Genomic DNA, 12,715 nt, shown 5'->3' with positions numbered 1-12,715 from the left:
AATTAAATCCACAGGAAATGGGGTTTTATGAAATGAAAATCACATAACCTTGCATATGTTTTGAGTGATTCTTACAGAAGAAAAAAAATCAGATGATATTAAGAATAATAGTCTAGCTTGGTTTTTAACTCTTCATTTTGACGCTAAAAATTAGTATATTTTTATCATGATGTTTGAATTTGTTGGTGTCTTAACCTCTAAACATTGAAAACAAGACGCCAGAAACGCATTGAGCATTAGTAAACCAATTTTAAATACAATACTTTAAACAAGTATTACTTGTCACTTTTTAAAAAATAATTTTCAATATGTTTGGCCTGTCCCTGCAAGTCGCTATATAATTCACAGCGCATTCGTAAATGTTTTTCATCTTCTATAACTCTAACTGTGCAATATTTACATGTTCTTAAATCTAATTTTGTTATTGGTTTTTCATAATCTACATCACAATGTCGTTTTGTTTTAAATTTTAATAGAAAGAAAGAACACTTATCAAAGGCAATGTAGTAGATTAAGAATAAAACTAAAGTCCTATTGAATGAAATGAGTGCTGTAATTATACGTATCTAATAACAATATTGATTTTAATTTGACAATTACAAAGCTTGAAGAAACACCAAAAAAGTCATATGTATTATTCAGTGTTCAATCCTGTTTTTGTTTGCTTTTATTTAAAACTAACTGGTTTTTTTTTTCTGGTTCGGTAAGTCGAATCAAATAACCGTGTTTTATCATTCATTCAAGTTTGAATGGTCGAATAATGAATGCCATTCACCAATAAGGTAAAAACCTAGACATAATTCCGTTTATTGTTCAGCAGATAATCGTTGTAAAAATACATTGAAATAGATACTGCGTCTTGAAAATAATCAATCCCTTTATGGCGTATATAGTATATAAGCATGCACTAGCACCCCCAAACAGCCTTTCTGAGGTAGTGGCCAGACAAAATAGGAAAGAAATGGGGACGAAATTTTATTTCTTTGTTGTCCTTCTTGTGGTTTTCCGCCCCTCAGAAAGCCAGAATATAAGAACCCTGAAATTGGCTCTAGACCCAAAGTATACGTCACTGCTCCCTTTGTCAACCCAGTATTACATTACTGAACTCAGCAGTACGCCTCGTATGCTATGTTTCTTGATGTGTCTTCAACTGATTGATATCTGTACTGGAACGGTTGTGAATTCTGATGCCTTGCAATGTAAACTTATGAATTCACATTTGAATGGACTGATTCTGGACGTAAACAACCCAGTGCCCGGGTGGTCATTCTGGGATGTTGAAAGCGGTATGGCTATTTTCTGTTTTAAAGGCAGATTTACATTATTTCAAGCCAATTATTTCATCTTTTTATCCTTTACTTTCTAAAAATAATCTATTGAACACTCAAAGACAGTTGTTACAGGTAGTATTAACGTTTGCAATAAAGACATTCTCATTTTTTTTGTCAAATACCTACCGAAAAAAGCAGAATATTATATGTATCCGTGCTTTTTAATTAAAGGAATATCTGTATGTATTAAAAAAACATAATTGCAGTGCCCGTTGCTATTGCCTTTTTATTTCATATAAGATACAACGTTTTTATTAGACCAGGAGGTTGATAGAGAGGAAAACTTGCCACGAAAACCAAATTTTATTAATGTTAATTTGTCTAAGATGTGAATCTATTAATGTTAATTTATTTGTCAAATTTAGTCGCCGGTGAATCTTTACAGTAAGATTTACATGAGTGTGTGTCTGTTAACTCTATTTCACTCTTCAAATTAGGTTGTGCCTCTGGTTGGCTGGCCTACAACGGACATTGCTACATCAGAACAAGCACTCAACTCAGCTTTCACGATGCTCATGTAAGTTTATTTTTCAATCCGACTCGAAAATTAATAAAACGTTTTCAGTACTTAATGGATCATTTATCATAAAAATTGCTTTATCAGAATAAGCACTCAATTCACTTCAGTGATGCTCATGTAAGTTTGTTCCTTAATTTAACTTGAAAAAAACCCTTCTTCAATACTTAATGGATCATTTGTTTATACAAAAAGGTCTACTCATCTAATGTGTATATTTACTGAGATGTGTGAAAGTATTGAATGCTTAATGCTGACATAATGTTATGTCTTGGAATTAGATTATACTTTTACTGAACTAAAGCCCATTTCACAATTGGCGCACGAGCACTATGCAACACTTTGCGATCGAAAGTGTTGAGCTTCGCACGAGCTATTGCATACGTTGCACGAACTCTCGCATTCGATGCATGCGTTTTTATGGTCGCATCAAGTCTCCTCTAAATAATGGACGAGCTATTGCATACGTTGCACGAACTGTCGCATTCGTTGCATGCGTTTTTGTGGTCGCATTAAGTCTCCTCAAAATAGTGGAAATGCACACTATTCAGACGCAACCGAATGCGACCAAAATATTGCAATGCAATGCGTGTACATTACTACGAGCGTTTTTACAACGTTTTGTGTACTTGCAAGAGTGATGCACGATTTTCAAAGATCGAAAGATAAATCGCACCTGTTAATGCGTGTGCTGTGCGACCATGAGGCTGTTGCATAAAGTGGTTTATGTAATCTTGCAACGTTTTACTATAATTGCAAGATTTATCGGTTTCAGTTCCTATGCTTTGTCTCTAATGTATACTGGATACAGGGTTAATTTCGCCCCGTGATATTTTTGCTTCTACTTACATTTTTTGCCTCGTCTTGAATTCGTCCTCTCAATTTTGTGGTAAGAGATAATGCGAGACATTGGAATTCGCCAAATCCTAATTTGCTAACTGACAAAGCGAGCGAAATGAATAAATATAAAACGGGGGCAAATAGTTCCCCATTACGTTTTAGACTGTATAAGCTTATCTGTTTCAGGCCACAACTGGTCTTGTTTTTGGCTGTTGTTTGTGTCATCTTCTTGGACGGTATCTTCTCTTGCATTTAACTATGTTTACATAAAAGCTTCGGAAACGGGCGGTATATACATGTATATTCCCTCTTACTCGTACTAACATTCGTACAATGAAACGCATGATCGAAAAAACTCCACTCGTTTTATCTCATTGGCGCACGTTCAATCGTCCGATCATCCGTCTTTCGTGCGATCCTATCGCATTATCTTACAACACTCGCTTTCAATGTACAAAAGTCGCATATAGACGCAAGATATATCGCAAGATTCAATGCATTTACATCGCACAACGGTAGCTCTGAATCGTGCGAGCTTTGTACGAGTACTTTTTCATATGCGATCATTTTTGCAACAGTTTACGAACCTTATCTAACTTATTGAATATTTTGTCGCTTCTGCTCGTGGCTCAATTGTGAAAGGGGCTTAAACAACAGTTCTCTGTATTAAGCAGACTAATAGAATCATTCATTATTACGAGTGTGGGATAGTGAAATTCCACCGAGGGGACAAGATTCACTGTCTAGGACGAGGCTTTGCCGAGTCCTAGACCGTGAATCTTGGCCCCGAGGTGTAATTTCACTATCCCATACGAGTATATAATGAATGATTATTTTTCTCGCATTATATTAGCTTAAAAAATGATGTTTGACAACTTTCTGTTATGACGTTCAAAAGATTACTTTCGGTTTATCCCTCCGCGTGCTTCAAATAGTGCAAGTTAAATGAAAGCATACGACAGTTTTTTCAATTAAAATATGAAAAATTGTAATTGATTATGCAACACAATTACTTAATGGATAATCTCAATGCACTATTTTGCATTTCCCTACAGCAGACAACGTTTGTTTACGTTTTAAAACAGCGTAGTTATACACAGTGTAAGACAGAAAAATCTCACACTGCTGTCTCACACCGGACAAACCGATCTCACACCGGTGATAATGCGGGAAATTAGTATACATTCATCAAAACCATTAAGCGTTCACTCTGATAAGTAGAAATATTTGAAAATTACGGAATAAAGTTAAATGATTTTTTTTATATTTTCTACGTGAGATGTCTTTTCATCAATATCAAAGATGAAATAAGACAATACCGATCGGGTTAGGTACTAGTAACCGTGGCAAAATGTTAAAATATTAATAAAGTATTTTCTGCGCGTAATTACAATATCACAAACAATCATTTATTGCAGAACCGTTTGAATATTGGTTTCAGAATAATTCCTATAGCAGACTAAAATCGTGCTAAATTTTCTGTACATTTTGTCCTCGATATTGTTTTTAAATATTAAGCAATCCGAAGCAAACGTTTTTTTAACATAATTGTTCTCTGTTGTAGTCATTTTTTGACGGCAATCTAAATCGATCCAAAAGTTCTGGGCCATATCTAACCAAACCTTGAAGTTTTTTCTCTACTTTCTTTCTTTCTTTCTTTCTTTATTTCCTCCCAAAGGAGATTAACATAACATATTTACAAGAATACAAACATATAGACAATTGTAGAGAAAACGGCTAATATAGGTCTACTATGATGCAAAGATCCAGTACATATAATATGAAATTACCAACAGGTTTACAGTTGTTCACACTTTATAAGGCAATACCTAAATATAAAGTATTATTATTTGTATAACACTGTAATCCTACACATTTATGTGTATGGACAGGATGTTACACGTGACATTCTATAATAACATGCTGCTGCATCCCTAATAAGGCGGAAATTAAGAAGGTGCAAACTATAAGAACAATCTGTAAATGAAAGGCCTGGGAGTGACCTCGCGCCTAAAAGAAACAAATAGAGGTCGTTATTACTAAGTCCACATAGGTCAGCAGATAAGTTAATGTCGAAATTTTCTATAACAGTTTGCAACCAGGCTTCTCTAAATAAATAGGTTCGATAGTAGAAACATGTTCAAAACTATTTGTGAACAATTTTTGACATAAACTGCAGATGTGCGGGGGAAGGTCTTGAAGAGTCTAAAGTTTAACAATAAATTTAAAAAGAGCAACTTCCTGAACGTCGCTAGGAATTTTCCATATCCAGTCTGGTCTGCTGTTTCCAGTGTGATCACACATATTTTTACCCATTGTTTATGTTTACATGCCCCAAATTATTTTTGGCAAGTAAAGTGCGTGAAAAGCTACAGCAGTTATATAACACATACTGGGTAAATAATGTGTTTTATTATGACTAACATTTATCGCTAAATAGAAACATCACATGCGAAAATCAAAGTTAACGTTTGTGGCTGATACAGCGGCTTTTCTATTGATTTAAACGTATCCTTAATAACGCAATTATTTTAGGTTAAAATGGCGTTTGCAAACAAGACAATAAGTTAAAAAATGTTTAATAGCTAACTTTTTATGCTCAGTGCGTTGCAATTCTGAGACTATGTCTTTCACAAAATAATGTTTAAATTTACAACATTATAGATTCATGAAATACACGACAACACTCTTTGTAATAAACGAATTTAAATATATATAATGATTATTATGACATTAGCATTTTATGATGTAGACGCATTGTCAACAGTTTGCCGCATACTTGGTTGAAATCAACGACCTAAATGAAAACACCTGGATCACCCAAAATCTGCTGAAGGACATATGTAAGTGAAACTTACAATATGTATAATCAACAATTTCGCTGATTTTTGATTTTTTGTTTTAGTGTTGCAAAACGAGGTTGGAGTCGTTTTCCTTTAATGTTGATTGAATTTAGTAATTGCAGTCCTACGATTCAGATTGAAACTTCATTAAAAAGTAATTGAAAAATCGAACAAAGCAGAATGGATCTCTAGATATGAGGAATATTTTTTTAAGTTGATTACTAATGTTTCATTACTAGACATTTGTGATGCATGTTTTGTCGAAAACAATTATAATATAAAGGTGTTTCTTTGAGTTGAAAACATAATACAACAAAATACTAAAACTATTTTTTCTGACGTTTAAATAAACATTATATTTTATCTGATTCAAGCTGCAAATGGTGAAACTTTGGCACTGACGTATATTTTGTCGTTTCAATGTTAAATAAAAAATGAAAACACAAATTACAAATTGCGAAATGTTCCAACTCCAATAACAATACATTAGCGTTATATATTATTACAAAGGTGAAAAAATTAATCTTATGTCTTGTTTCTAAATTCATCGGTTCTTGAAAAAAAAATTTGGAAAAAAGTGAGTTTTTAGGAATTATGATTTTAAAAAATAATTTTAGTTATTATTTACTAAAGTTTCTTTTGTTTTACTTTTGCATTGCTAATCTCAGGAGTTTTATCTCTACTGAACATATAAATCCTTTCAGAGTTCTTTGTATTTGATAAATATACATTTTGTAAAATACTAGGTGCACAATTCAATCTGTTTTAAAACCTTCATTTTGATAAAGGAAGAAAATAATATGGTCGAAGATGACAGCATGTGCATTTTGTTTGACTTCTGGTTCAATTATGTATCTATATAAAATAGCTCTATTTTTTTTAAATTTGGTGCCAAAAACTGCTTACACATTACTTTTTTCCAAATTTGGCGCCGATTTCAGACTGTGCTGATCCATACGCATGCGGAACATGGACGGGTGGAAATGACATGAGCGTGGAGGACAGTTTCGTGTGGAGAGGTTCGAACGCAGCCTTCACCTTCACCAACTGGTATGGATCTAACCCTGATGATGCCTCAACAACGGAGAAACTAGACTGTGTGGAAATCTTCTATCTTGGCTCGTGGAATGATAGGCCTTGTCCAGATCTGAAGCCGTTTATTTGTGAAAAGTAACCGCTAGTGCAATTTTGTGCATCCTAGAGCAAATTATTTTGTTCTCCTAAAACATGTAAAGTACGTTGATTGATTGACTGACGTTTCAGAAGCTGGATGGTCAACAAATCCTTCCCTTAGATTATAGAATTGATTTTATAAGCCATAAACTATTGTTAAGAAAAGAGAAATCCCTAATACTTAACCTTTAAAATGTGAATGTTTTCCTGTATGTTCATCTAATATCTAAAAGGATATTTATACAGTATAATATGGCCGGCGCCATCTATCCCTTTAAATGTTTGTGGAAATTAGATAGTTTGGGTGTAAAAAGTTGGTGTTTTGTTTTGTGGCCTATTAAAAAGGAAAAAAAAATGTCTGTGTCATCTCTGTTCAAAATAATATGTAGTGTCGTCTTAACTATTTTGTATTGATGTCTGCTTGAAACCTTGCGTTTTTCTCTCCCACTCCCATATCATTCTCTGTTATAATAACTCTACTTATTTTTCACCATTTAAGAGGAATTCGATATCTTTTGTTGATTCCCTTAAAATTTGCCGTTAATAGACCGATTGTCTGTAAAAAAAGGACCGCTTAAAAAAAAATGCGTACGTTCGATAAACTGATACATTTATATTCGAAAAACTTCGCAATTTCCTCTAATCAAAGAAAAAGTTTCGAAATATTCCGAATAAAATCATGTATATTCATTATCGAATAAACTGACAACCTTGACGTTCAATGGACATCAACAAAAACAAAAATAAAACGAACTCAGAGATGATGTATTGCTATTAATCTCTATCTTACTTTAAAAGTACATTTACAGGCGTATCTGTCAATGATTTTGCGTACATGACGTCAGTTTGGAACATGGAAGACATACTAAAAGGAAAGTAAAATATAGGAAAATTAAAAATCAGTTAAGGTCAAGATCTAGTAAATAATTCCAGAGTGTCTTTTTGGGGCTAGAACCATTATGACGTCATAATTGATTTGAAAAATCTTTTTCCCGTGCTTAACGACTTTAAAGAAATTATATAGAAAATTAAACAATATCTTGATATTCTATGTTAAATTATGGGAAAAGTAATCCCAATACTTTGTACCTTTATTTAATTTGACATCATTTTAAAGAGAAGGACAAGAGTTAGTTTAATTCCGTTTTGGGAGAGACTGTAGGCACTCTAGATATATCTTATTAGTCATTAATGGACAAAACTCCGAAATTAATTTGTTGCTCAATTCCTTCAAATTTTATTGAAAATGACAGTTTGAAACATGATTTTTCATTGTCTTTACCAAACACTTAGCCCCGGTATATGTATACCCTATCAAACAAAGCTACTGTTATGAAGCATCATTGAAAGAATTTATATTTTAAATTATATGAACCTGTAGGCATCTCACATTTACTAGACGTTGACCTTAAATTAAATCAAAATTCATTCCAAATCAAGAAATTCAACAAAACTTATTTAGATAATATTGATGTCAATATAAAAGTTCAATATCATGTAAAGAATATCAATATAAATGTAAATAATTCAATCCAAATATTTATCAAAACAAATGTTAATAAAAGTGAATTTTTGAAAAGAAACAGCTTTGTACATTTTAGAACCATGTATTATCATTTTTTTTAATTCAAACAACGAAAGGATAGAATAAATTTTGCAACATGTCAATAATAAGAACCTTTGATGAGTTTGCTGATAAAACTAAATGTAATTAATGATTTTGAATATATACTTGATATTATTTGGCAAAATCCGTTAAAGACAGATAGTCAAGTAATTTCCATTGAAAATAACGTTACTTACCGATTTACGGACGAGCGGATCCAGGACACCAATCCAGTCCGTCAGAGACCACGCCTTGTCAATCACCTTGACAACGCCATTGATGGCATACAGCGGTGTTCCGGACACTCCACCTGGATATGCAAAAGAAAAATCATTTTAAAAAGCTATAATTAAATAATTAACAAACAAAAAATCAAAATTCAAAATTAAATTTGATAAGTTACTACCAAACGAAGTTTGTTAATCAGACTCCGTTAAAAACGTCATTTAACCAGTTGCATCAGCGTCCAACCCTTTGACTTTTATGATATACAGTCCACATAGAATAAAAGTGCAAAAATTAAACACTGACTGTTCTAGATGTCAAAAATTTGTTTCGTATTCAAAAATATATCAGAATGAAGCAATGCCAATCAGTTAACTGTAAGGTGACTGAAGGTAGAAGAAAGATGCCTGAGAGAGGCTGGAAAGTATACTAAAAGAAAAAGACTAAACGGTAGCTGTAACAAGACCGAAATGTGACTAAGATTAGACTGAAAGGAGACTAAAAGGTGACTGAAAGGTAACTGAAAGTGATTGAAAGTAGACTGCAAAATGCTTCAAAGGAGCTAGAAGGTTGACTTAAACAGAAGGACTGGAAGGTGGCGCGAAGAAAACTAAAGTGTGAGTGAAAAAAGACTAAATCGTGACAAAAAAAACACAAAAAGGTAAATGAAAGAGGACTAAAAATTGACTGAAAGTAGACTGAAAAGTGCTTGATAGGAGCTGCCCATGGACAGTTTACCGAAAGAGGCAGACTGAAAAATGACTTAAAGAACACTGAAGTGTGACTGTAAGAAGACTAAAAAAGGATTAAAAGTAGACTAAAAGGAAAAAGATGAAAGAGGTTTGAAAGAAAACTGAAAAGTGACTGACAAAAAAAGGTAAGGTAAATGGAAAAAAAAAATACTGAAAGAAGATTAAAAAGTTACTCAAATACATGTAAGAATGAAAAGTACATAAAAGAAGATTTAAAATTTGACAAGATTGCAGAACAGTGCCATTCGGTTCCTTTTTTTTTTTAGATCTTTTAGTTAACATTCATTTGACTGAATGACACACGTTTATTCTGTGCATGTAACGGTCTGACTATAATAGTATTTTGATAACACGATTACAAGAATTGTCTTGTTTTCAACAACGCAAAAACCATTCAAAGTGTGACAAGATGTAATATAACCTTTTTAAATATTATCCTGTATGGAAGCCTGTTTTATCAATGTAATTTAAATTTTAGTTATTTATTTTTTGTCCCCAAACTAAAATATTATCACTTATTTGACATATGTAAAGTTTATTTATCATCGTATCTTTCATAATGAAAAAAATTACTGTTATTTTGAGTTATGTTTTGCATGTGTGTAATTGCACTTTAAGTTGATAACAAAATAAGATGGCGACTTGAGTGCAAACTATTAAATTTCATTGCATTGATAAAATTATCGCCTACGGATTAATCTATTCGTACAACTTTTATTTTCACTTAATGCACAATGCCTTTTTCGGTAGTTTTCAATACTCACGAGTGCATCCGTACTTCCAATCCATTCGAATATTCATGTCCACCCATGCATCCGCCATCTTGTGTAAGAATTGTGATTTTTGTATGCCCAACTGCGCAGCGATGTCTCCAAGCATGCTTCAAAAGATAAATTCACTGAAATGCGTTCATAATGACAAACATGTTTTGTTTGGAAACCAGACATACGAGGGTTGTTCAAAAAGTTGGCGGACAAGTTCGATTGTGAGCGGACTATTCGCATGATACCAGCGAAACTTTAATCTTGACGTATTTTCTAAGAAATATGTAAAGATTTGTTTATTATAAATGCACCTTAAAAAATATACAGATTAATTATTTTGAGAAGATGTGCTTCACGGAGCATGTCAGTTTTTAATTGTGTTATATTTTGTACGCATATTTCCTAATTAAGAAAATGTACAGTTTGAGCGCATAAAAATGAACGATATTTCATATGATATCACAAAAGTTATGAAGGTCATTTGGTGAAAGTTTCAATTAAATTGACTTTTTTCATCTGGTAGTCATCTAACAAAACATACGTCATCCGACAAAGAACACTATAATTTTGCCGTAATTAAAATCACTTTGTCCGCGAACTTTTCTAACAACTTTTGTACAAGTCATACATTATGAACAAAACAAGAATCTATCGTTAAAATATATTAATATAAAAAGGCTCAAATTTTTGTTTTAAAATTAGGTGCATTTTGACGAGATAATTGACTTAATGGCGGAATTAAGAGAAGAATGAACATATGTACTTAGTGACATCTGTTTCAGACATGTGTTTGGTGGGTGCATTGGACAGTGGGTAGATGTTGTCATAGATTTTGGCAACCCAGTCAAACACAGCACTTGGAGACGATGCTAACTGGTAGACCGCCTCGGTTCCCTGTCAAAATAACAATAATTAAACAAACAAATGAAGAATTGAATAAACAGATTAATGGATGATTAAATGAACAAATGATTAAATTGATTAACCGATCAATAGATAATTGAGTAAATAAATAAATGAATAAATAAATAAATAAATAAAAAAGAGCATAAGTTAATAAATAAATAAATAAATAAATAAATAAATAAAAAGATGTATAAATACTAGTATTCATTTGATGAATAAGTATTATATCATCGATTTAATAAAAAAAAGTGATCAGAAATCGGGGTATGAATAAATAGTATAAGGGGCTATTAAACAGTTTTATATGTTATGTATTGCAAAAAAAGATTGTCGAAACTTAGAAATACAATAAAACAATAATGAAAATTTTTAAAAGCAACAAGACGAATGTAAAACCAAACTAAATATGTCCATTAATAAATAAAAATGACAGATAATTTAATATTTACCATAGATGCAAGGAAAGAATTCCTATGGTACGGAAGCGGAAACATATGAAGACGAAGCGTCAGCACATCCGGTCCATAGTGATTTGCCACTTGAAGCAGCGTAGGAAAGGCTTGTTTGCTGTCCGGACACAGCGGATCAAAAAACGCGTCAAGCTGCAGGTCGGTCAGATTGTTGGATTGACTGTAAGCATAAACGTACCCTTGGGGACGAGGTGGGACCGGAACTTCCTGAGCATGCGCAATAATTGTTACGCAAAATATTACTGTGCATCTGAAACCCGTCATTTCGGTACGGCGTCGGAGTTAAAAATGGCTCTAAATGGAAGATTTGATAGTTATATAATGGAAGCCTCAAATTCCTACGTGACTATGTTCTGCATGTACCAGATGCCTAATTGAGTTACTGAGTAGTCATGAATTTATGGGGTATTAAAACAACGAAACGGGTATCGCTATCAGGTTTTGTAAACATCTTGATATTTCGATTAAAAGGTAGGCACACATTTTTTCTAAACTTCATCTCATGTACACATGAAATAAACTTTCAAAATCGTCTGATTAAATTTTGTGAATAGTTTATTTTGAAGAATTTGATGTCTTGAACATGCACTCGCCCGTGCATTTTATATTGCTGACATTAGTCGGTTAATTGCCTAAATTCATCGTTCGTGGTCTAAAATGATCATGTTATGCAGAATTTTACCAATATATTACATAACTAATGTGGTTTATTAGGTTTTTATTTTAACATTAATTTGATAAATAAAAATCCCGCATTCGTCATTTTAATACAACAGGATACATGCAGGAGATATGTATTATACATATTCAGATGCACAGTTTCATATATTTAATGTTAAGTTTAGTTGATATACTTATCTTTTAACTTTTCATATTCATTTTGTCTCGCTGAAATAAACATGTTTTGCACATTTTTTTTGGTTATTCATGACATTAAGATGTTATGTATATAACGGGGTCATTAAATGCCAGTAGTTCTTATCAGTAATACCGGGTAGAAAATAAACAAACTATATAAACAAACAGCCCACCCATTAAAAACTCAACCATTTTGCGAGTATTTTAAAATCTGTATTGCTGTTCTCCGTAGTAAACATTACTTTTACATGAAAAATGTAAAGCATATCTAGCCATGTTGTAATTTTTTTTTGATGAAACAAAGTATATGAGAATGAAACAGAATACCTACAATTACTCAGAAACCCATTAAATTGATTTGATGGATCTTTTCCCAATAGTTAACCACTTAAAGAAATTATGTAAAAAATTAAAAAAAGAGAGAACTTAA

The 12,715-nt window shown here is 32.5% G+C and overlaps 2 protein-coding genes across 2 annotated transcripts; one reads left to right on the top strand and one right to left on the bottom strand.

Moving 5' to 3' along the window:
- The first annotated feature begins 898 nt into the window (after positions 1–898).
- On the top strand, positions 899–7,315 carry LOC128172318 (perlucin-like protein). Its single transcript, XM_052838111.1, has 4 exons — positions 899–1,286; positions 1,769–1,848; positions 5,441–5,531; positions 6,473–7,315. Exons 1-4 carry the CDS (start codon positions 962–964, stop codon positions 6,703–6,705), a joined length of 729 nt encoding a protein of 242 aa, XP_052694071.1. The 5' UTR covers positions 899–961; the 3' UTR covers positions 6,706–7,315.
- A 133-nt stretch (positions 7,316–7,448) lies between these two features.
- On the bottom strand, positions 7,449–11,733 carry LOC128172319 (uncharacterized). Its single transcript, XM_052838112.1, has 5 exons — positions 11,407–11,733; positions 10,815–10,945; positions 10,052–10,167; positions 8,508–8,620; positions 7,449–7,569 (listed from the first exon to the last, which is right to left on the bottom strand). The coding sequence occupies exons 1-5, from the start codon at positions 11,689–11,691 to the stop codon at positions 7,546–7,548; spliced, it is 669 nt and encodes a 222-aa protein (XP_052694072.1). The 5' UTR covers positions 11,692–11,733; the 3' UTR covers positions 7,449–7,545.
- Between the last annotated feature and the right edge of the window lie 982 nt (positions 11,734–12,715).

Source organism: Crassostrea angulata, chromosome 2, assembly GCF_025612915.1.
Source record: "Crassostrea angulata isolate pt1a10 chromosome 2, ASM2561291v2, whole genome shotgun sequence".
NCBI classification, from domain to species: Eukaryota; Metazoa; Mollusca; class Bivalvia; order Ostreida; family Ostreidae; genus Magallana; species Magallana angulata.
This window is presented reverse-complemented; position numbering and strand designations above follow the sequence as displayed.